The sequence below is a fragment of the Podarcis raffonei genome, chromosome 17, assembly GCF_027172205.1.
Source record: "Podarcis raffonei isolate rPodRaf1 chromosome 17, rPodRaf1.pri, whole genome shotgun sequence".
NCBI lineage: Eukaryota > Metazoa > Chordata > Lepidosauria > Squamata > Lacertidae > Podarcis > Podarcis raffonei.
In genome coordinates, this window is record NC_070618.1 from 35887830 (window position 1) to 35910039 (window position 22210).

General features: G+C 49.2%; 1 protein-coding gene across 1 annotated transcript in view; it reads left to right on the plus strand.

Moving 5' to 3' along the window:
• Positions 1-14396, plus strand: part of LOC128405035 (metabotropic glutamate receptor 6-like) — a 40802-nt gene extending 26406 nt beyond the window's left edge. The window contains exons 6-11 of the mRNA XM_053371207.1: positions 210-350; positions 2764-2964; positions 3744-3883; positions 5309-6244; positions 9114-9339; positions 14276-14396. Of these exons, the coding sequence (XP_053227182.1) occupies positions 210-350; positions 2764-2964; positions 3744-3883; positions 5309-6244; positions 9114-9339; positions 14276-14331 (1700 nt within the window). The 3' untranslated portion in view covers positions 14332-14396. The remainder of the gene's footprint in view (positions 1-209; positions 351-2763; positions 2965-3743; positions 3884-5308; positions 6245-9113; positions 9340-14275) is intronic.
• Positions 14397-22210: the final 7814 nt, after the last annotated feature.

The following is a 22210-nucleotide window of genomic DNA, read 5'->3' on the forward strand; positions in this document are numbered from 1 at the left end:
GCTGGCTCTTGGGCGCTTAATAGCAGGATGATCTGATGAAATCAGTAGGCAAAACTTTTCTTGCATGGATGGGGAGAATATTATCAGCTGCTTATGTCTACAGAGGTCAAGCTCCTATTACAGCTGCAGCTACGGAGGCTGGTGAAAAGTTGGCCATGCAGTAGAAGGATGCCCACAAAGGCCATGACCTCCCTGTTTTCTCCCCCAAGGTTTTGACCAGTACTTCACCACACGCTCCTTGGAGAACAATCGGCGCAACATCTGGTTTGCTGAGTACTGGGAGGAAGATTTCCGATGTAAACTGACTCGTCCAGGGTTGCAGCCTGATGAAGGGGCACGGAAATGTACTGGTATGGAGGCTTTGGGAGAGAGCTTAAAACAGGGCAGGGTGGTACCAGGGATGGGGGAGGAATTCAAGTAAGTTCTCATTTGAAGATGAACCTACCATGGAATCATAGAATCATATAGTTAAGGGACCCTGAGAGTCATCTAGTCCAACACCCTGCAATGCAGGAATCTCAGCTAAAGCGTCCATGACAGATGGCCATCCAGGCTCTGCTTAAAAATCTCCAATGAAGGAAAGTCCATTCCACCCTCAAACAGCTCTTCCTGTCACAAAGTTCTTCCTGATGTTTACTTGGAATCGCCCTTCTTGTATCTTGACGTCACTGGTTTGAATCCTACCCTCCAGAGCAGTAAAAAACAAACTTGTTCCTTCTTCCATGTGACAGTCCTTGAGATAGTTGATGTTGGCTATCACATCTTTTCTCAGTTGCCGCTTTTTCAGGCTAAACATGCCCAGCTCCTTCAACCATTCCTCACGTGGTTTGGTTTCCAAATTTTCACTTTCAGAAGCCATATGTGAACCAAAACACAGGCATCCTTCAAAATTTGCAGTGCAGCTATTCAGCCAAGTAATATGCACAAAATGCATATGCTAGGCAACAGTGTGCATAAAAATGCATGTATTTGTGAAAACAACATACAAACATGCATTATATTAGGAAAATTTGCTTTGCAAAAATGTGCATGGTAGGCTTATTGGGAGAAGTATGCAGTTGAAATGCCAACACATTCTTATGAGGATTTTTCTTTTAAAATCATAAATTGCTGCAGAAATGTGGGGAGTTGAAGTCAGAATGCAGAAATGCGAACAACTTCAGGGTTAGAAAAAGGAGAAAGTGAGAGAACCAAAAGTGACAGATCCATCTGTTACTTAGAAGATACATAGAACAGCTGTTGCCAAGTGATCCCCACTCACCTGGTTCACAACTATTTCCTCCCAGCCTGGCTGTGCGCTAATCCCTATTTTTGAGAGGCAGCGGCTTAGAAAGGGAATATTATCGGGGAGCTGCAGCGCCTGGGTTTATTTCACCGCTCTGCAGGGAATGGAGGGGATTAGAATTCCAAGTGGTGCCATCCCAACCCCTCCACAGAATGTCAAAGTACTGGTTTTCCCTGCCTGGAGCCCCCAAATCCAGCCTCCCCTGGCTGAGATACTCGGGTTGAATCTGGCTTTTCTCTGAGGGTTCTGCTATTGCCATTATCACAAAGGTTCCCAATTCTTCTCACCTTCTCTCCTGAGCTTCTGCCTGGACCCAAACTGCTCCATGTTGCCTGACAAAACCATTTGGGGGTTGGTTTGTTTTCCTTCTCAGCTGACACCTAGCTGTAGCTGAAATTATCAGTATGGTGCTGAATTCTTCAATCAAAGGATGTGCATCGTAAAATAATGAGATGTCTGCGTTATTACAGGAAATAATTTTTTATTATTACAGGAAATAAGTTATTAGTTGGAAATAAAACCGGCAAAAGTCTGTAGCCAACAAAAAAAAATTACTGGCCCACTTGTCCACAATATACAGTCATACCTCGGGTTGAATATGCTTCATGTTGAGAGCGTTCAAGTTGCGCTCCGTGGCAACCTGGAAATAATGGAGCGCGTTACTTCTGGGTTTTGCCGCTTGAGCATGCGCAGACGCTCAAAATGATGTTACGTGCATGCGCAGAAGCAGCGAAAAGCAATGCGCACATGCGCAGACATGCCGTCACTAGTTACGTTTGCTTCTGGATGCGAACGGGGCTCCGGAACGGATCCTGTTCGTATCCCGAGGTACCATTGTACATAAGTTGGCTACCTGTGGCCTAAAATGGGGAACTTTTTCTAAAGCTTCCTTCTTTGCCCACCTGGAGGCAATTCGTACCCACAAGGGGCAAAGAAGAGTCTCCTGCCTCTTTCCCATCTTGCTTATTCAGCTTAATTAAAAGTTGAAAGTACATAATCCTAGTGAGCAATGACTAAAGTGGTTATCCTGGTTTTGTTTCCTGCCTTAAAGTTAATCTTACTATTTGTCTGTGTGGCAACCACTGTTTCACAGGAGGTGCTGATTAGATTTTACTGGTAACTAGATTACATGTGCTGATCTTTACACAAAGTATTAGGAGCTCAGGATAACTTCCAAGACACAGACTGCTTCTGAGGTCAAGAAAGATCATAACGGAGATCTCTGTCATATTAAGTTATGCCAGCATTTCCCCATGCAAAAGACCATGGCAAAAGTTTCAGAGTAACACTCACCTATTCGCAGTTGCACTCCAGCTCCCACCCTCTTCCTCAGCCGTTGGCTGGTTGGAGCTGATGGGAGCTGGGAGTCCAGAGAGCCACAGCTTCCCTTCCCATTGTCATACTCTAAGTAGACTCATCATTGGCTCTCACCCCTCTGTGCTTGGTTCTGATCCACATTTTACCCTTCCCCGCCACAGGCGAAGAGCGGATTGGAAGAGACGCAACGTACGAACAGGAGGGGAAGGTGCAGTTTGTCATTGACGCCGTCTATGCCATGGCTCACGCCTTGCACAACATGCACCTGGACCTCTGCCCAGGCCACATTGGGGTGTGTGAAAAGATGGACCCCATCCATGGCCAGACTCTGCTGCGCTACATCCTCGCCGTCAACTTCAATGGTGAGATGGGCAGAGTCCCTTTGACCGCAGTAGCGTCAGGTTGCTTCACCTGGCCTCAGATACAAAGGGCCCTTTTAAAGATTTGCCTGCATTTAAGACTGAGGGTTGTCTCTAGTGCTAGGCCAACTCAAGAGTAGGTCAACTGAAATGAAGGAACCTAAGTGAGCCAGGTGTGCCAGGTTAGGAGCATCCCAGACCCTAAGATTTCAGGGCCAAAGCTTGAGATCTGGGAATGGCCCCCAGTGATGTCACAGGAGCAGCCCAAATCAAAGACATTCCCACCCACCTGGAGACTCAAGGCCACCATCTGCCAACAGGGTGACGGGCAAGGAAACCTGAAGCCTTCAGGTCAGACCTGGAAGTCTGGAAACCCAAGCATTGAGCTAACAACAGAGGCTGGTTTGGCCAATTCAGTAGATCTCTTCTACAGCAAACCCCCTTCTTACAGATACTAGATACAGGCTTGGTTGGGACCTGCGGGCCTCATCCAAACCAACCCCCAATACTATAACAGTCTGAAGAGCCCTACTGGCATCCATCCCATTTAACTCAGGACCCAGTAACTCACAGTGGACAGTCAGACACCACAATGAAGTCTTTCACTGCTCTTCCAGCAACTGGTAAATTAGAACTGTGTTGCCATGTTGCCCTTGAAGGTGTCACAAGCCATTGTGTTGATAGCCCCGTCCTCCTTGAATTTGTCTAACCCCCTTGGAGAGCCATCTCATTCAAGAGAGGTAGTGAGCATCCTGCTTGCAGTAACCCTCCTCTTCCTACAGGCAGTGCTGGGACACCTGTGATGTTCAACGAGAACGGAGATGCACCCGGTCGCTATGACATCTTCCAGTACCAGCTGACAAACACCACAACCCCCGGGTACAAGGCAATCGGGCAGTGGACAGAATACCTACGTCTGAATGTGAGTGACCCAAACATAGCACTAGAGGTTGCTGTGGGGCCTGGAACACAGTGGGGATTTGGCCAGGAATCTGTGTTCTCATTTGCAGCCACATCATGTTGCATTCTGACACCATCAGACCAGGATATTTGAGGTGTAGAAAAAGGCCAGAGTGCAACACAGTCCTGCATATGCAGGGCAGGAATGCAGCATGGTTTCTAGGACAAACCACTCTGCCCTCTATATCTCTATGGTGCCTAGATCTATTTGCCTGTCATTGGTTGCCTCACTGGTCATTCAGTCGGTGGCCTGACTTTGCCTTCTCACCTGCCCATCCCCACCCCTCTTTTTTTGAATGAGGAGAACCCATACTCTTTTCTGCTAAGTTCCCATTCAAAGCCCAGGCCCACAACTCACAACTCACAACTCACCTTCCAGCCCAGAACCCATCACATTGTTCTCCATGGAAGTTGTCCTTCAAGCTTGTGCTTGAAGGCTGCACAAGTCCTATAGCCTCCTCCTCCTCCTCCTCTTCTTCTTCTTCTTTAAATGCACCACATTGGTTCAGCACTGCCCATGACAACCATGGTTTGCAAGACCCATATACCGGGAAAGCCCATAACCATGTTTCCAATTTGTTGTACATTTGGGCAGTGTGATCATGGCAATTTCCTCTGTCAGGCTGGCATTCTTTGCAGATGGTGCAGCTGTGTCTCATGGTCATTGAAGAAACATTTTAGTAGAAGAGGCGTTTCCACCTAAAACATAATAAAGATACAAAAAAGATACAAATAAAAAAACACAGCAACAACCCCCAGCCAACAAACCCCCCTAAGCAATACCCCCTATGCTGTTCAGCACCCTCAGCTTTTGTAGCTGGAGTCAGTGAGGGCCCTGCCCTCTCAGGCCAGGTGGGAACAAGCCAGCCGGTTTCACAGGACTCACAGCCACATTAATAATTTTTCTCTGCAGAGGTGTTTTAAAAGTGTTCTGCTTTTAAGAAATACTTTCCACAATGACCTTTAGGTGCCCAGGAAGCCCTGAGAGTCTAGTGTGGAACCCCCTGTTTGTTACAAAGGATTCTGGGGCATGCTCTGTGATACACTCGGTTCACAGAAAGGCCTCCACAGGTTGGGCCTCTCTGGCCTGGATGACATTGCAGAAGATGGCCAGTAAACTCTGTCAGGGAAGCTTTTCCACAATTACTGGTCCTCTCACTGGTTTATCCAGGGATGGGGAACCTTTGACCGTCCAGAGAAGTTGCTGGACTTCCATAATCCCTAGTCACTGGCTGGGGTTGATGGGAGCTGGAGTCCAACATCTGGAGAGCCAACATCTGGAGAGCTTAATCCTTGATACACTTCCTGGAAATGCTCAGGTTCCTTGGAACCGTTTGGAAACCACTGCTCTGTGGCTCCCATCTTGTTTATGTATCTCCCTCTATAGATTGATGACATGCAGTGGTCAGGTGGCCAGAAGGAGATCCCGTCCTCCGTGTGCAGCCTTCCCTGCAATCCCGGCGAGAGGAAGAAGATGGTGAAGGGCGTGCCCTGCTGCTGGCACTGCGAACTGTGCGACGGCTACCAGTACCAGCTGGACGAGTTCAACTGCGAGATGTGCCCCTTTGACATGCGGCCCAACCGTAACCGCACAGCTTGTCGCCCGACCCCCATCGTCAAGCTGGAGTGGAGCTCCCCCTGGGCCATTCTGCCCATCTTCTTGGCCATGCTGGGCATCCTTGGCACCGTCTTCATCATCATCACCTTCATCCGCTTCAACGACACGCCCATCGTCCGAGCCTCCGGCCGCGAGCTGAGCTACGTGCTGCTCACAGGGATCTTTCTGATCTACACCATCACTTTCCTGATGATTGCGGAGCCTGGCACTGGCGTCTGTGCCTTACGGCGCCTCTTCCTGGGCTTGGGCATGGCCATTAGCTACTCCGCTCTGTTGACCAAAACCAACCGCATCTACCGCATCTTTGAGCAAGGCAAGAAGTCGGTGACGCCACCCAAATTCATCAGTCCCACCTCCCAGCTGGTCATCACTTTCAGCCTCATTTCAGTCCAGATAGTGGCTGTGGTCATCTGGCTGGGGGTTGCACCTCCCCACAGCATCATTGACTATGAAGAGCAGCGCACGCCCAACCCAGAGTTTGCCCAGGGGGTGCTCAAATGTGACATGTCAGACTTGTCCATCATCTCCTGCCTCAGCTACAGTATCATCTTGATGGTCACCTGCACAGTCTATGCCATCAAGGCCCGTGGCGTGCCAGAGAACTTCAATGAGGCCAAGCCCATTGGCTTCACCATGTATACGACCTGCATCGTCTGGCTAGCCTTTGTGCCCATCTTCTTTGGCACAGCGCAGTCAGCAGAGAAGGTGGGAACAACCAGGCCAAGAAGTGGGTTGTAGAGGAAAGGAAACCGGGTAGGCGTGGCAGGGGTCGGGCTAAGCAGCGCACAAGGACCAAGCTATTTATTTCCATCTAGAGGCCACCTTTATCTTCCAACGATCTCAAGGTGGTGTACATAGTTCTCCTCCCATTTGATCCTCACAAAAACCCTGTGAGGTAGGTTAGCCTAGGAGATGGTGAGTGGCCCATGGTCACCCAGTGAGCTTCGTGGCTGAGTGGGGATTTGAACCCTGCTCTCCCACATCATAGTCCAACACTCTAACCATTACACCACACTGGCTAGAGGAGAACATGTGAGAAGTTATTGATAACAGCAGCAGAAAGGGAAGGGATGTTTTTCCCTTCTGCCTTTTGTCCAGTCAGAATTGCCCTCTCCAGGCTGCCTTTCCCTCCTCAGGGAAAGGATGCAGGAACCCTCTGTCTTTACAGTTAAAAAACAAACCCAGAAGGCCCAATTTCAGGAGACTGTTCACACATCTTCTATATATTGTATGGTTTGGCCCTAGGAGCTCAAACAGACAGGCAGAAGCTCTCTATGAAACGTTTCTTGCTGGGCTGTACCAATTCAGATTGCAGGTGGGAAGTGGGGTGGGCACTTTGTGAAATAATATGAGAACTGAAACATAAGCACCTTTCAAAATTTGCATTTTTCCGAATTTTGCAATGCAGTTATCTAGCCAAATAATGGTTACAAAAATGCATATAATTAGGGGAACGTGCACATAAAAGTGCATGTTAGTGAAGACAACTCACAGAAATGCATTCTATTAGGCAAAACTGCTTTGCAAAAATCTGTATATTAGGGGAAATTGCATACAAAACTGTTCATATTAGGAGAAATACACACTTAAAGTGCTGGTGAATTTTCATGAAGTCTTAAAACTAAGAGAAACCAAAATTGACAGAGTGGCCAATTTCTAGTCAAGACTTTATTTCCCACATTTGCATATGTAATACCTACTGGTTTGTCCCTTGTTGAGTTAACCTGAGCTGGTCACTATTTCTGTAAGCTTAGCCAACCTTACAGGGTTGTTGTGAGGAAAGAGGCGGGATAACCCCACATCTGCTGCCCTGAGCTGTCTGGAGGGAGGAATACCATTGCAATAAAGCAAGCAGGACGGGAACTTAGAGCGATGACCCACCCCCAAGCCTTCCTCCAGTTCTGTGCTGCTGGGATTTAAATGTCACAACATTTCCTGAACTATCGAGTCTGTCATTCTCAGAGGGTGTGCAGCGAGAGAGCTGCTAGGGGTGCCATGATAAGTCACATTCATTCAGTAATTAACGGTTGCCTAGGAGCGCAATGTGCCTGCCTGGCGCATCTCTGCGCCAGCCGGTCCCTCTCGCCTTTTTGCCTCCCACCCAGTTCGGCAACTCATGTAGTGAGTGAGACAGATTTCTCTCCAGGTGGGTAAATCCTGACTCTGCCCCATTTCCAAAGTGAACCTTCTCTGGTATAAAGGTGAGGCATGCCTCTGATTTCAATCCAGGGCAGAGTTGGGGGGACAAGGGTTAGCTCTCAAAAGGTTGGGGCGCAATGGACTTCAGTAGTCCAGGCAGACTCATATGAGCTGACATGGCGCACCAGGACAGCCTGATCCAGTCCCAAGTTATATAATAATAATAATAATTTATTATTTATACCCCGCCCATCTGGCTGGGCTTCCCCAGCCACTCTGGGTGGCTTTCAACAAAATATTAAAATACCATAATACATCAAACATTAAAAGCTTCCCTAAACAGGGCTGCCTTCAGATGTCTTTTAAAGATAAGATAGCTGCTTATTTCCTTCACATCTGAAGGGAGGGCGTTCCACAGGGCGGGCGCCACTACCGAGAAGGCCCTCTGTCTGGTTCCCTGTAACCTCACTTCTCGCAATGAGGGAACCGCCAGAAGGCCCTTGGTGCTGGATCTCAGTGTCCGGGCTGAACGATGGGGGTGGAGACGCTCCTTCAGTTGGGTGTCTCTTAGGGCCCCTTTCGGGCAAGGGTGCCAGTTCCTGGGGACTGAAGCACTATGGGCCCCCAACCCTTTTTAAGGAGGCCAGGGGCTCCCTCCATATTCAGAGGGCCCCATGTGCAATGTCAGGACATTGTGTCAGGCCCCTTCAATCATTTGGAGAAGCTTCCATATCAGGGATGATTTGTGCCTACTGGGGCAGTCAGACACAATCCTGCTTTAAATTCTGTGCCGGCCTGCAAAGGTTTTGGGATTGTTACACAGCTTCATTTCCTATTTGTGCATATCCGGTCACTTCCTGCTAAAATCCTGCAACTTTTCAAACCATTAATGTTTGAGGCTGGGGGTGGGAGAGGGCTCCTACTACAGCCCCTCCAGACAGCAATAATGTGTTAGCATTGAGAAAGCAGCTAGTTAAGCGGAACAAATCTGCCACCAATACACTATTATTGCGTCAAGAAGGTGTTGCAGAATGGGCCCACAATAAAGCACCATTCCAGAAGGGTCTTAAGTCCACTGACATCAACAGTCTTAGACATCAAACATTTAAAACTTCCCTAAACAGGATTGCCTTCAGATGTCTTCTATAAGTCAAATAGTTGTTTATTTCCTTGACATCTGATGGGAGGGCATTCCACAGGGTGAATCTGATGGGACATCTGATGACATCTGTGACATCTGATGGGAGGGCATTCTACCGAGAAGGCCCTCTGCCTGGTTCCCTGTACCTTCACTTTTTGCAGTGAGGGAACCACCAGAAGGCCCTCGGAGCTGGACCTCAGTGTCTGAGCTGAATAAAGTGGCCCCAATCCAGTAGAGGGAGAAAAGATAGCCCTCCTACTTTCTTGGCCAGCCTCCCGTTCTTCTCCCTGCCAGATCTACATTCAGACGACAACACTGACCATCTCGATGAGCCTGAGCGCCTACGTGTCGCTGGGGATGCTCTATGTGCCCAAGGTGTACGTCATCATCTTCCACCCAGAGCAGAACGTGCAGAAGCGGAAACGCAGCTTCAAGGCAGCAGCCACGGCTGTCAACGCCTCCACAAGGCTCTCGCAGAAAGGGGCGCAGAACGGCGAGAGCAAAGATGAGAAGCCGGACAGTAAGTAGCCAGAAAGTAGGTATCGCTGTCTTATTTTCTTTTTCGATGGCCCCTTCCTGACGTGCCTCAACTGACCTCCGTCTGCCCTGTAAGTACCACCCCCTCCCTTCTGCCAACCCCAAGATGTTCCCACTCTTCCCAGTACCACCACCACTGTGCCTTTGGGCCTGACAGAAACGGGGGCTTTCTGCCCCCTGTTGTTTGGAGGAAAGGCCAACTTTGATCTTTTTCTCTCTCTCATTCCTCATTGCAGTAACACACCAGAGCCAAAATAGCCTCGACGTGAAAGGAAGTGTGCTCTTAAACTTCAGCCCCACTGGTTAAAAAAAATTCCATCACTAAAAATGGGCCTTACCAATTAATCAACTGACATTTTCCTTGATTAATCTATCAGTTTAAGTTTTCAGACCTAACAGGAAATCCTGAAGAACTGGGGAGAGTTTCAGGGCCATCACCTAATCACCCTTTGTTTCTCCTGTTGGAAAGGCCTGGTAAAATAGTACAGTGGTGCCCCGCAAGACGAATGCCTCGCAAGACGGAAAACCCGCTAGACGAAAGGGTTTTCCGTTTGCGATGCGCTTCGCAAGACAAATTTCCCTATGGGCTTGCTTCGCAAGACGAAAACGTCTTGCGAGTCTTGCCATTTCCCCCCGCTCCCCCCCCCTTTTTCAAAGGCGCTAAGCCACTAATAGCCTTTTAGCAGCTTAGCCGCTAATCCTTTAATAGCCGCTAAATCGCTAATAGCGCTAATCCGCTTAGCCGCTAATGGGGTTGCTTCACAAGACGAAAAAACCGCTAGACGAAGAGAATCGCGGAACGGATTCTTTTCGTCTTGCGAGGCACCACTGGAGTTGATAGGTAGTCAGGGCTACTTGCTAGTTGGGAATTTGCAGCAGAAATGGGGGGCAAGGAAGGATGGGGGCGGGCTTTGAAAGCCCCGTGCTCTCTCTCAAGCAAGCTGAACCTCACTGTCTTCCTGATGGTTTGTGGGGATCTCAAACCTCCTCAAGAAGTTTACAGTAAGCCTGATGAAGTCTAAACATAATGTGACTTCAACAAGCTTGAGTTAACAGTGCTACCCTGGAGTTATTGTCATCGTTCTTTGCAAGCCTGGAATAGACATGCCACCTTGTCCTTTTCAAAGACCAGGGAAAACCAGGAAGTTGTGTTGCTTCAAATTTTGTTGGACTGCAGTTCCCACTGCCCCTGGCCTTTGGCTGTGCTGGCTGACGCTGACAGGAGTTGGAATCCCTTTTATTTAGAATAATTTATGCACTGCTTAATCAAAGGAACCCTATGCAGTACACGTAAAATGTAAAGCAAGTATAACTTAAAACAATTATCAACATACAAATAAAATCAGCATATATTAAAGACGAGTACAGTGGTAGCTTACAGGGACGTGGGTGGCGCTGTGGGTTAAACCACAGAGCCTAGGACTTGCTGATCAGAAGGTCGGCGGTTCGAATCCCTGCGACGGTGTGAGCTCCCATTTCTCAGTCCCTGCTCCTGCCCACCTAGCAGTTCGAAAGCACATCAAAGTGCAGGTAGATAAATAGGTACCGCTCCAGCGGGAAAGTAAACGGCGTTTCTGTGTGCTGCTCTGGTTCACCAGAAGCGGCTTATTCATGCTGGCCATGTGACCCGGAAGCTGTATGCCGGCTCCCTCGGCCAATAAAGCGAGATGAGGGCCACAACCCGAGTCAGTCAAGACTGGACCTAATGGTCAGGGGTCCCTTTACCTTTTACCTTGGTTTACGAACTTAATCCATTCCGGAAGTCCATTCTGAAACCGAAACCATTCTTAAACTGAGGCACGCTTTCCCTAATGAGGCCTCCCACCGCCAGTGCCCTTCCACCGTTCGGATTCTGTTCTTAGACCAAGGTAAAGTTTGCAAACCGGGACACTTCTTCCGGTTTTTGCGGAGTTCATAAACTGAATTGTTTGTAAACAGGACTGTTCTTAAACCAAGGTACTACTGTACACACCACTTATTTATGTGCCAGGGCAGACTGCTGCAATGGAATTTATTTTGAGCAGGCATCTGAAACAGCACGACAGCTGGAAACTAGTCATCTTTATTTGCTGCTCTGCCTTTGGCTTAGCCCACCTTTGACATATGGGCCCCAGAAGGGGAAACTGGCCCTTGGGCTGGAAAAGTTACCCACCCCCACTTTAACAGGAGACGGGCAGGGCTTGAGCCTCCCCACACATACATCCCAGCATGCATGCACCCCACTGGGTCGCCCATTCAGACAAGCAAGAGGCACGATCAGAGTTCAAGGGCAAATTCCAGCCAGGCAAAAATTCCTAAGAAGAGTGTGAAGCAGGAATAGTGGGTGTGTGGGCCACGGCCAGGACCCTGGAGCCCAACAGAGAGCCTTTGAGGTCCGCATTTGGCCCATGGGCTCAAGGCTTACACCCCTGTGTTCAGAAGTTCAGGCACCAAAGATGAACGGGGCCTCACAGAGGCCTGGAAGCTTCCTCAAGGGCTCCTGCGTGGCGTTCCAAAGCGTGAGCGAAGAAGACGGCAGATTCGCTCCCGTCGCGTTTTCTTCAGCTGCAAGCAGGCCTGGAGCCCCTTTGCACACTGGCCTTCGAGGGGAAAGCTGGGCGGGGGTGGTTCTGGAATATTAATAGCCACCCTCTGGGTGAGGATGTCCCAGAGCAGATGGCAAGCGCTGACAGCCAAGAGCACACGCCTGACCAAGCAATGCGCAGAAACAAGGCGAGACCCAGGAACCTTGCCTGTTCACGCTGCCTCTGCCCTCTCACTCTGCCCCAGGAGATGCCACTTTGCCCACGTTCTCAAGATCACATACTTTACTTAAAGCAACAACAAACCAGCAAAACAATAGAAAAGCCATCCCCAATTTTGCTTCTGCTCAAGCCAGTGGGGATTCAAATGCCCATTCTGTTCATCTGCATGCATTGAAAGAGGGGCAGGAATCCAACTTTCTGCCATCTCAATTTAATATTCATTGCTCTATATATACCTGGCCCAACTGTAAGAACATGGGGATTCCCTTGCTGATTTAGACCAAGGGAAATTGAATGCAGACTCTGCTTCCAAATGCAGCCAGCCCCAAGTGCTTGGCTGCCCATGAGCAGGGCATGACAGACAGGACACACACATCCCAGTGTTAGTTCCCACTGCCTGCCATTCAGGGGTATACTACAGTACTGCCTTTGAACATGGAGGTTCTGTTTAGTTGTGATCTTGAGAAACGTGTAGCGATGGCGTACCTAATGGCTTTTTTGAAAAGCAAGCCAAGCTTTCACCAATTCCACTGCCCAAGAACCTCACCCCCTCTGCTGTGTTTTAGATCAGGAGTGGGGAAGTTCTGCCCCCACACCAAGATGTGGCTAAACCACAACTCCCATCCGCCCTAGCAAGCATGGCCAAGTGCCAGGGATTATGGGAGTTGTAGTTCAGCAACATCTGGTGAGCCAAAGGGTCCCTGCACTTGTTTTGAGTTATCATGGCAGCTTGAAAGTGTGGAAATGTTCAAGGTGGCAGGAGAGGATACATTGTTTATTAATATCCTTCCCAACTTGTGCTAGCAAGTTCTTTTATGTAGCAAAGTTAAATTCCCCCTTTTATATGCACAGCAGATAGCTGGTTGCAGGCTCGTGTGAGCCTCTCACTATTATACAATTCAATCTGTCTCAGATTGAATTGTACATTCCTGGTAAGTTCCCTTGAATCCCTCTTAAAAGAATAAAGACGCAACAATCTTATTCAAAGTCAATAAAAGAAGTTTACTCACATCAGTTCACAGTTGGATTCCTGAAGGCAGACTTAGTTACAAATATGTACATGTGGATCTATCCCATATGGGGGAATAATCCCAGTGCTAGTGCTAACTGAGAGCTAGCAGAGTAGTTCTAGCTAGAAGCTGGTCAAACAAAGAAGGAAGTCAAAAAGAGGGAGGTGTGCTGCATGACTCGTCCTTTTGTTACCTGGACAGGTTAGGTCACACCCACCTTCTATCACATACAAAAGGAAGGGTGCTCCAGCCAGGAGGAACAGGAAGTATCGACTGGCTGGACCAAACATTCCCTCGTATGTCTTCTCTAGTAATTCAAGGAATATTGTACTTGACTGCCTCTCATGGATCACATCCCACAAAAAGCATGGTGGCAGCGGAATGTATATGTGCAAGGGCCCATTAATCTAGAGCAGGGGTCAGCAAGGCTTACCAGGCATGGGCCGGATCACTCCTGTGGAGATTCTCTGTGGGCCGGGCCAGCGCAGCGTGACGCCGAAATCACATCTGCGCATGTCCGTGGTGCCAGAAATCGCTTCTGCACATGCCCAGACTCTGAAAATTCTGCCTGCGCAGAAGCGATTTTCATTGTCTAGACATGCACAGAACCAATTTCCGGAGCCATGGAAGACAGCCCCCACACCATGCTGTGCCAGTTTAGCGCAGCACGTGGGGACTCACCGAGTGGGCAGCTCGGTTCGGGAGTGGCTTGTGGGCCACTTAAACAGCCTCCATGGGCCGCTCCTGGCCCAAGGGCCTTAGGTTGCGTACCCCTGGTCTAGAGCCAGGTTTGACGTAGGTAGGGGAAACTATTGGCCCTTCAGATCTTGTTGGGACTCCACGTCCCATCGGCCCCAGCAAGCACAGCCAATGGTCAGGGATGATGACAGAGGCAGTCCAACACTAGCGAGACTGAAGTGTCTCCGTCTCTGATATAAACAGCTGGGCTGCAAGTCTGTTGAGGGCTTTTCACGTTCGCCCGGGCGACTGTGTGGAAGCCCCCAGATTACGAACCAGGTTCTTGACTTAAAGTCCTTCCCCCAGAAACTGAACAGCTCCCCCCCCCCCCCCGCAGGCAGGTTTTCCCATTCGGGGGTCCCAGCGTGGCCCATCCCTCCCCGCACCCACCCCTCTCTAACAACTCCCCATTTTGTGTCCTTTGCAGGCCTCCCTAAGGTGATGTACATCAGCTACACAGAACTGACCATGGGGCCCACATGACCGAAGAAAAGGATGGGCACAACCATTGCGGGGAATGGGAGGGGGGAGGGTTTTTTGCGGGGTGAAGCTCAACAGAAGGGGCTGGGGTGGGCATGTGTTGGGGAATAAACCTGTATTTTTACAACACCGCTTTGCTTTTTTTTCTCCCCCAGCTTCAGCCTAAGGGCATTCAGGGGGCCCTAACTGAGGCCCGAGTGCAACCGGACACCCCCTTCGCTACTTCTTCTTGGCAGGGGTAGAGAACCCATGGAATTGCAGGTGTTTGCTGGGACACAACTCCCATCACCCCTGCCCATTAGCCATGCCAGCTAGGGTGGCTGATGGGAGTTGCAGTCCAATGACACCTGTCTCTCGAACCCAGCTCTAGAATGGAACTGCCCACATCAGAAAGGCATCGTATTTTCGGTGTGCTGCCCTTCTCCCAGCCCTCCTGTTACAACAATGAAGGCACCTGGAGGCTCATTGCCTAGTCCAGATCTGGGCTGCAGAAAGTGCCCCCCCCCAAGCCAAACACCAAGCACTGGCGATCGGGGTGTGTGTGTTATTTACAAAGAGCAAATGAATTCAACTGGAACAGACAACTTGGTCATACTTCTGTAAGCGGAGGGATGAGTGAATTCAACTCCAGGCAACCCCCCACTCACTGGGGGTGACTGGCAGGGGGATAATTATGCCCTCAGTTGCTCTGTGGTATCTTCTGAAGCAGCCAGTTCCCTCTCCTCCATCCCCCCCCACCTTGTGCCAGACATTTTGCTACCTGATGCAGAGCCCAAGTGAGTCCCACCCCCCTGCCAGGGAGACAGCGTTTGATTGGACCGGACAGTTGTCATGCTGTGTCCTTCTCCCATACTGAATGTGCACATATCCTGGCATTCAGTGATGAAGTCCTAGCAGCTGAGAAACTTGGCTTATTTTTTAAACATTATTTTATTATTATTATTATTATTATTATTATTATTAATTAATTAATTAAATTTGTATACCGCTCTTCTTCCGATGATCTCAGGGCGGTTCAGTGCATAAAAATACAGAATAAAATGACAAAGTACATAATAAAAACAAGAACAGAAACAAAATGATACAATTGATACAAATACACTGGTACCTCTGGTTACAAACTTAATTTGTTCCGGCGGTTCTTATCCTGAAACTGTTAACATGAGGCGCCATTAGTGAAAGCGTGCCTCCAGCGTGCTATTTCCGCTCACATGCCAGGGCAAAGTTTGCATCCGGGAGCAACTACTTCCAGGTTAGCGCAGCTCGTAACTTGATACGTGCGCAACCAGAAGCATTCGTCTCCAGAGGTACCACTGTACACTTAAAAGGACATACAGTGGTACATTGGTTCTCAAACTTAATCCGTTCCGGGAGTCCGTTCAACTCCCGAAACATTTGAAAACCAAGGCACGGCTTCCGATTGGCTGCAGGAGCTTCTTGCACTCAGGCGGAAGCCGCGTCAGACATTCGGCTTCCAAAAAACTTTCGCAAACTGGAACACTTACTCTGGGAGCCAATTTTTTCAGGAGCCAAGCTGTTCGAGAACCAAGGTACCACTGTAGACTGTTCATCAGCTGAAGGCTTGGCTGAAGAGGAATGTTTTCACCTGGCACTTCAAGATGTATAATGAAGAATATATGCTAAAGTTTTTTGTTTTTGTTTTAAAGCTAAAACTCACATTTAAACATTTCATCTGTTAACATTTAATATCCTTCACAGGGACAGGGAAACTGCAGCCACCCAGATGTTGCTCGATTTCAAGTCCCATCATCCCTGACTATTGTCCTCGATGGCTGGGGATGATGAGAGCTGGAGTCCAACAAGACTGGGAGGGTGTCCAGTTGGGGATGGATGGCTTAAGGGAAATACCATCTCTCAGTGGCAGAGCATCTGCTTTGAACGCAGGAGGTCCCAGGTTCAGTCCCCAGCATTTCCTGGAAGAACTGAGAGAAAAATGCACCTGAAATTCCAGAGAGCCATTGCCAGTCAAGTGTAGGCAAGACTGAACTAAATATACCAACAGTCTGACTCTGTATAAGTCAGCTTCCTGTGTTTTTATGTCCAGAGCCAGCCCATTTTTTGCTGCTTGAGGACATTTAAAGGGTATCTAAGGAGGATATCTCGAAGGGACGCAGGTGGCGCTGTGGGTTAAACCACAGAGACTAGGGCTTGCCAATCAGGTGAGCTCCCGTTGCTCAGTCCCAGCTTCTGCCAACCTAGCAGTTCAAAAGCACATCAAAGTGCAAGTAGATAAATAAGTACCGCTCCGGCGGGAAGGTAAACCAGCATTTCCGTGCGCTGCTCTGGTTCGCCAGAAGCGGCTTAGTCCTGCTGGCCACATGACCCAGAAGCTGTACGCCGGCTCCCTCGGCCAATAAAGCGAGATGAACGCTGCAACCCCAGAGTTGGTCACGACTGGACCTAACGGTCAGGGGTCCCTTTACCTTAAGGAGGATATCTACAGGGCTATGACGTGAGGGATGGAGCAAGCTTGTTTCCTCCTGCTCCGGAGCTGAATCAATGACTTCAAGTTGCAAGAAAGGAGATTCTGACTAAACATCTGGAAGAACTTTCTGGCAGTAAGAGCTGTTCAACAGTGGGACAGACTCCCTCCGGAGGTGGTGGACTCTCCTTCCTTTGAGGTTTTTAAGCAGGGGTTGGGTGGCCACCTGTCCTGTATGATCTAGTTGAGCTTCCTGCACTGCAGAGGGTTGGACTAGATGGCTCTTATGGTCCCTCTAAGATTCACTCCCTCTAAGTGCTCCACTCCAATTTCATGTACAAGCAACCAGACTTCATTTCAGCACTGGGACAGCACCCTCCACCACAGTTGAAGACAGCAAGCTAGCTGGAGGGGGGATAGCATCCAGCTCTGTCCTAATACAGTGGACGGTCGGGTTGCAAATGTGATCCGTGCGGGATCCACATTAGCAACCCGCAGCATTCGCAACCCACAGTGGTGTGTCTGCGCATGCACGGGTTGCAATTCATCACTTCTGCGCATGTGTGACCCCCAAAACCCAGAAGTAACCCGTCCCGGTACTTCCGGGTTTCAGCAGGTCCGTAACCCAAAAAAAGGCAACCTGAAGTGTCTGTAACCCAAGGTATGACAGTACTTTGTCAATGCTCCCCACCTATATCCTCCATGATATGCTGCCTGATGGCAGGGCTGGCTCTGTGTATAACCACCCATGCTGTCGCACTGAGCAGCAGCCTGCTATGAACAACCACATCCCATCATTTCCCTCCACAAACACACTTCTTTGGCTCCTCCCTTTTGGCTCAGCACTTGCTGTTGATACAGGACAGGCATCCAGTTTGGCTGCCCACACTGCTCCCTTTGGCACCGTCCCCTGGGAGGGGAAGAGAGCGCAGAAGCTGCTTTGGCAACAGCCCTTCCCAGAGGCTTCCAAGCGCCGCCATGGCAGAGCTGCCAAGAGCCGCAGCGCATCCGCTGCCTGGAGCTTCGTTTCCCCACCCACCCACCCTGACTCCTTTGACAGCCACCTCTCTGCCTAGGCTGTTGGCCAGCAAGACCTGGAAGCATGCTTGGTCACCCAAAGCCCAGCGCCATCTCTCCTCTCATGTTAAATCTCTCTCTCACACCACCACACAAAAAAACCCCACAAAAACCCACAGGGAACTGACAAAACTGGGCAGGGAAACAAGAACAGATGGCTCTGAATTGGGGCACAATTGGGGTGCCTGAATGGAACAAGAAGAGGGGTGAGAGGCAGAGGGGCATAACCCTCCATATTTTGTTGCATTCCCATCAGCCAGCATGGGAACTGTCAAGGGTGATGGAGGGTCCCAGGCTCTTCCTCAGCTCTGAACTGGATTCTACACCCTGCCCAACGCTGACTAGCCAACTTCTTTGGGTTGCCAGATGACCAGAAAAAGACAAGCCTGTTTTGTGCCCTTTAGCAGCAGAAGCCAATAGCTGGTTTACTCTCTTCTGCCCCCCACCAGCAGAAGTAAATTGCAGATCACGTCCCAATGTCTTGCAGATCACACTGCACAACTACAGTACAGTGACAGAGCCAGTGTGGTGTAGTGGTTAAGAGTGGTGGACTCGTAATCTGGTGATCCGGGTTCGCTTCCCCGCTCCTCCACATGCAGCTGCTGGGTGACCTTGGGCCAGTCACACTTCTCTGAAGTCTCTCAGCCTCACTCACCTCACAGAGTGTTTGTTGTGGGGGAGGAAGGGAAAGGAGAATGTTAGCCGCTTTGAGACTCCTTAGGGTAGTGATAAAGCAGGATATCAAATCCAAACTACTACTACTACTACTACTATTCCTCTTCTTCTTCTTCTTCTTCTTCTTCTTGGTGTTTTCTCCACGTTGACTTGGGGCGGGTGGGAAAGGGAGGAGTAAGAGGGGCACACAGATGAAGTGTGGAGCTCCAATGGAGTGGTCCTGTCTGCTCCAGCAGCAGAGAACAAGAGCAGGGGGCAGGGTGGGCCTGTGGGGCAGAGCACCTGCTTTGCATGCAGAAGGTCCCATGTTCTAGTCCTGACGTCTCCACTTAGCGCTGGGACTGTCCTGTCCAGGAAGCCCTGGAGAGCCACTTCCACTCAGCGTAGGCAGATGACACAGAACACTCCATATAAGGCAGCTTCCCATAACCATTTAGACCAGCCTTTCTCAACCAGTGGGTCCCCAGACGTTGTTGGACTGCAACTCCCATCACCCCTAGCTAGCAAGGCCAGAGCTCAGGGATGATGGGAGCTGTAGTCCAACAACATCTGGGGACCCACAGGTTGAGAAGCGCCGATTTAGACTCTACCTGAAGCAGCTGGCATGTCCTTCAGAAGTCAATAGGAACCATTGCCTTCTATGGGGGGGGAGGGAGGAGCGTGGTGTGTTTTTGCAGTACGACTTGTCACCTCCTGTGGGATACTTGCCATGCTTTTGGGTCAATCAAGTTTCCTCTCCTTACATCAGATAGGGAAGTTGGGTTTCCTCCAGATGTTGGGGTATTCCAACTCCCATCATCCCTGACCAATGGAGCTGCTGCTTGGCACTGATGGGAGCTGAAGTCTAGTGACATATTGGGGTACCACAAATACCCTACCTATAGGCTAATCCATGCCATCTCCCACCAACTCATCTTCCTCTTAGTCCTGTCAGCGGGAAGCACTAGAGTTGTGGCCTGCTGACAGTTTTGCATTCACTCATTTGGATACCTGTTGCCTTGCCAGCTCTGACAAAAAGGTCCACTGAATCTTACATTTTGGTTCCAAGTGATTGGCCACATAATGCAGTTGGTCTCCAACTCCCATCCGCCCAAGCCAGCACGGCCAATGCAGGGCATCCGTGCCCAGTGTTGACTATCGCTGCTCTGGGTACTTGACAAGCCTGCCATGAAGCTGATGGTCTTGCCTTGGTGGTTTCCCTCCAGCTGGTATTCAAGGTATACTGCCCCCATCCATGGAGGTTAGCGTTTAATTCTACCATTAAATAAAAAATGCCCAGCAGTACAGGCTTTCCATGTTTAGGGATATGATATACAACTCCTTCAGCTGAATATTTTTATTTTTTAAACAGATCATATTCAAAACATGCAATGCAACAGAGGAGAAATGTAAGCTATGTTGACGGTTATGAAAGGTATTGTATACACCACCCACCCGCCCCCTTTAAAATGTGCTAAAATTAGCTCTAAAATGGACTAGGATGTTCCAACAGAGAACATTGCCTTGTTGAACAAGTACAAAAGAATGGTTTAAAGAACAGGATGTAGAAAGCCCAAGGACATGGCGTAATCCTAGAGAAAAGACTCAAAAATTAATGTCCTGAGCATGTTCCAGAAGGCAGTTAACAGAGTCTTAAAGAAAGAGTTAGTATACAGAGGCTGCATTTAAGCCCCTTCTGGGCTGAGGAAAGTGTAAAACAAAACAAAAACAAAAACAAAAAAAACCATCAGAGTAACTCTGGCAAAAAAGTGGACTGCCTCTGTCCAGACAGGAATTCTTACAGCAGGTGTCACCAAGCTTGTGGGCACATTTCAAATTTTGAGAGCGCTGGGGGCGATAGTCACAAAATGGCTGCCACGGATGGGGCAAAATGGCTGCCATGGGGAGCATGGCTCAACACAAAATTAGCGGGACAACCACCCCCAACCAATTTATGCTTACCATATGAAGTAAGCTATGGTTTGCTGGTTCTGATCATAGAAATCTCTCTCTCTCACACACACACACATATAAACAGCATTCCTCAGGGAAATATACAAGGTATTGACAACACTTGTATTTCAGAGAAATCAGTTAGGAGCCCTTTACTTTCTAGGAGGACCAGAGATCTTTTTTTAAAAAAAGAAAATGAGAGCGAAACACAGCATGAGAACAGGTGTCCTCTGCTCCTTGGTGTTCACGGGTATCCCTCTCTCCCATCTAGGCTGGCTCCTGCTATGTGCCAGTGTTTTCATGCATCCAAGACTGCGACATCTCATTCCACGGCTTCATTGTGCGCCCCATTCTGCCCCATGACCCTGACGCTGCCAACCTTTTCCCAGCCAACCTTATCCAAGCGCCTCTTTTCCGGAACGAACACTGCCCAGTTCTCAGACACTGTTTAAATATTTCATCGTGCAAGACCAAGCAGAAAACGCTCACTTAAGGCTTTTCCCGACTCCCACTTCAGGTGGGTAAATATTTCATGGGCAGCAGCCTCACCAAACCCAGACTGCTTTGCATCCAAGGGCAAAAAGTCGAGGTTGTTGGGCAGGCCAGATACAGGGGCAGCTTCCATCTTGAGCAACAGGTTGATGACCCAGGACCTGCCAAATCACGAGGAAGATTTACAGGTTTCAATTCTCCCCTCTTAATAAAAAGAAAGAAAATAAATGGAGAGGAAGGTAGATCTCTAAAGGGGGCTCCTGTTTCTCAAGACACACTTTTCCATTCCCACCTCTGACTAGTGGAAAAGCTCCCTAAACCAAGTCCTAATCCAACCTATCCCAGGAGCTTCAGTAAGTAGCTGCAGGCTAACAGAAAAGAATAAAAAAATCTGACATTCTGGGGTTGCAATTCCATGCACTTACCTAGGAAGAAGTCCCATCGAACTCAGAGGAACTTACTTCTGAGGAGATATGGATGGAATTGCACTGTAAACAAGCAAGTGGAAGTGGAAGGGGACACACACAGAATTTAAAGATCAGAGCTTAAAAATATGGCAAGGCCCAAAAGCTGCCCCCCCTTACTTTGTCCCTAAATCAGCCAACCAAGAACACTGCACTGGCCCCCATTACCTCCTGGCAGTTTAGCTTTCCACCTCCCAGATCAGGGCCCTGAAACCAGCCATAGACAGCCCCTCATGGCTCCCTCTATTTACGTCATCCATTATGCCTTGATCCTCTCAGAAAGAAGCCAGGCAGCCACATTTATCCCTTATGCGGCAAGCAAAGCCCCCTCAGCCCCCTCCCCACGACTCTGGCCTCCCTGGAAACCCAGACCCTCTCAGCCTAAGCCAAGCTGATCTGCAGCAACATCTCCCCCACCCCCAATATTTTAGGTAGACAAGGAAGGGAAGGAGGAGCATTTAAGAGCTGCAACAGGAAAGGAGGCAGCGAACAAAGGCAGATGCCTCAATTCTTGATGTCATACACAGTTTCACCCTCAGCAAATGTAAAAGAGCATACCTGTGTGCACATACAGCAGTACCTCTGGTTATGAACTTAATTCGTTTCAGAGGTTCGTTCTTAAGCTGAAACTGTTCTTAACCTGAGGTACCACTTTAGCTAATGGAGGGTCTCCTGCTGCCGCCCCGCCGCCACCACACAATTTCTGTTCTCATCCTGAGGTAAAGTTCTTAAATGAGGTACTACTTCCGGCTTAGCGGAGTCTGTAACTCAAAGTGTTTGTAAGCCAAGGTGTTTGTAA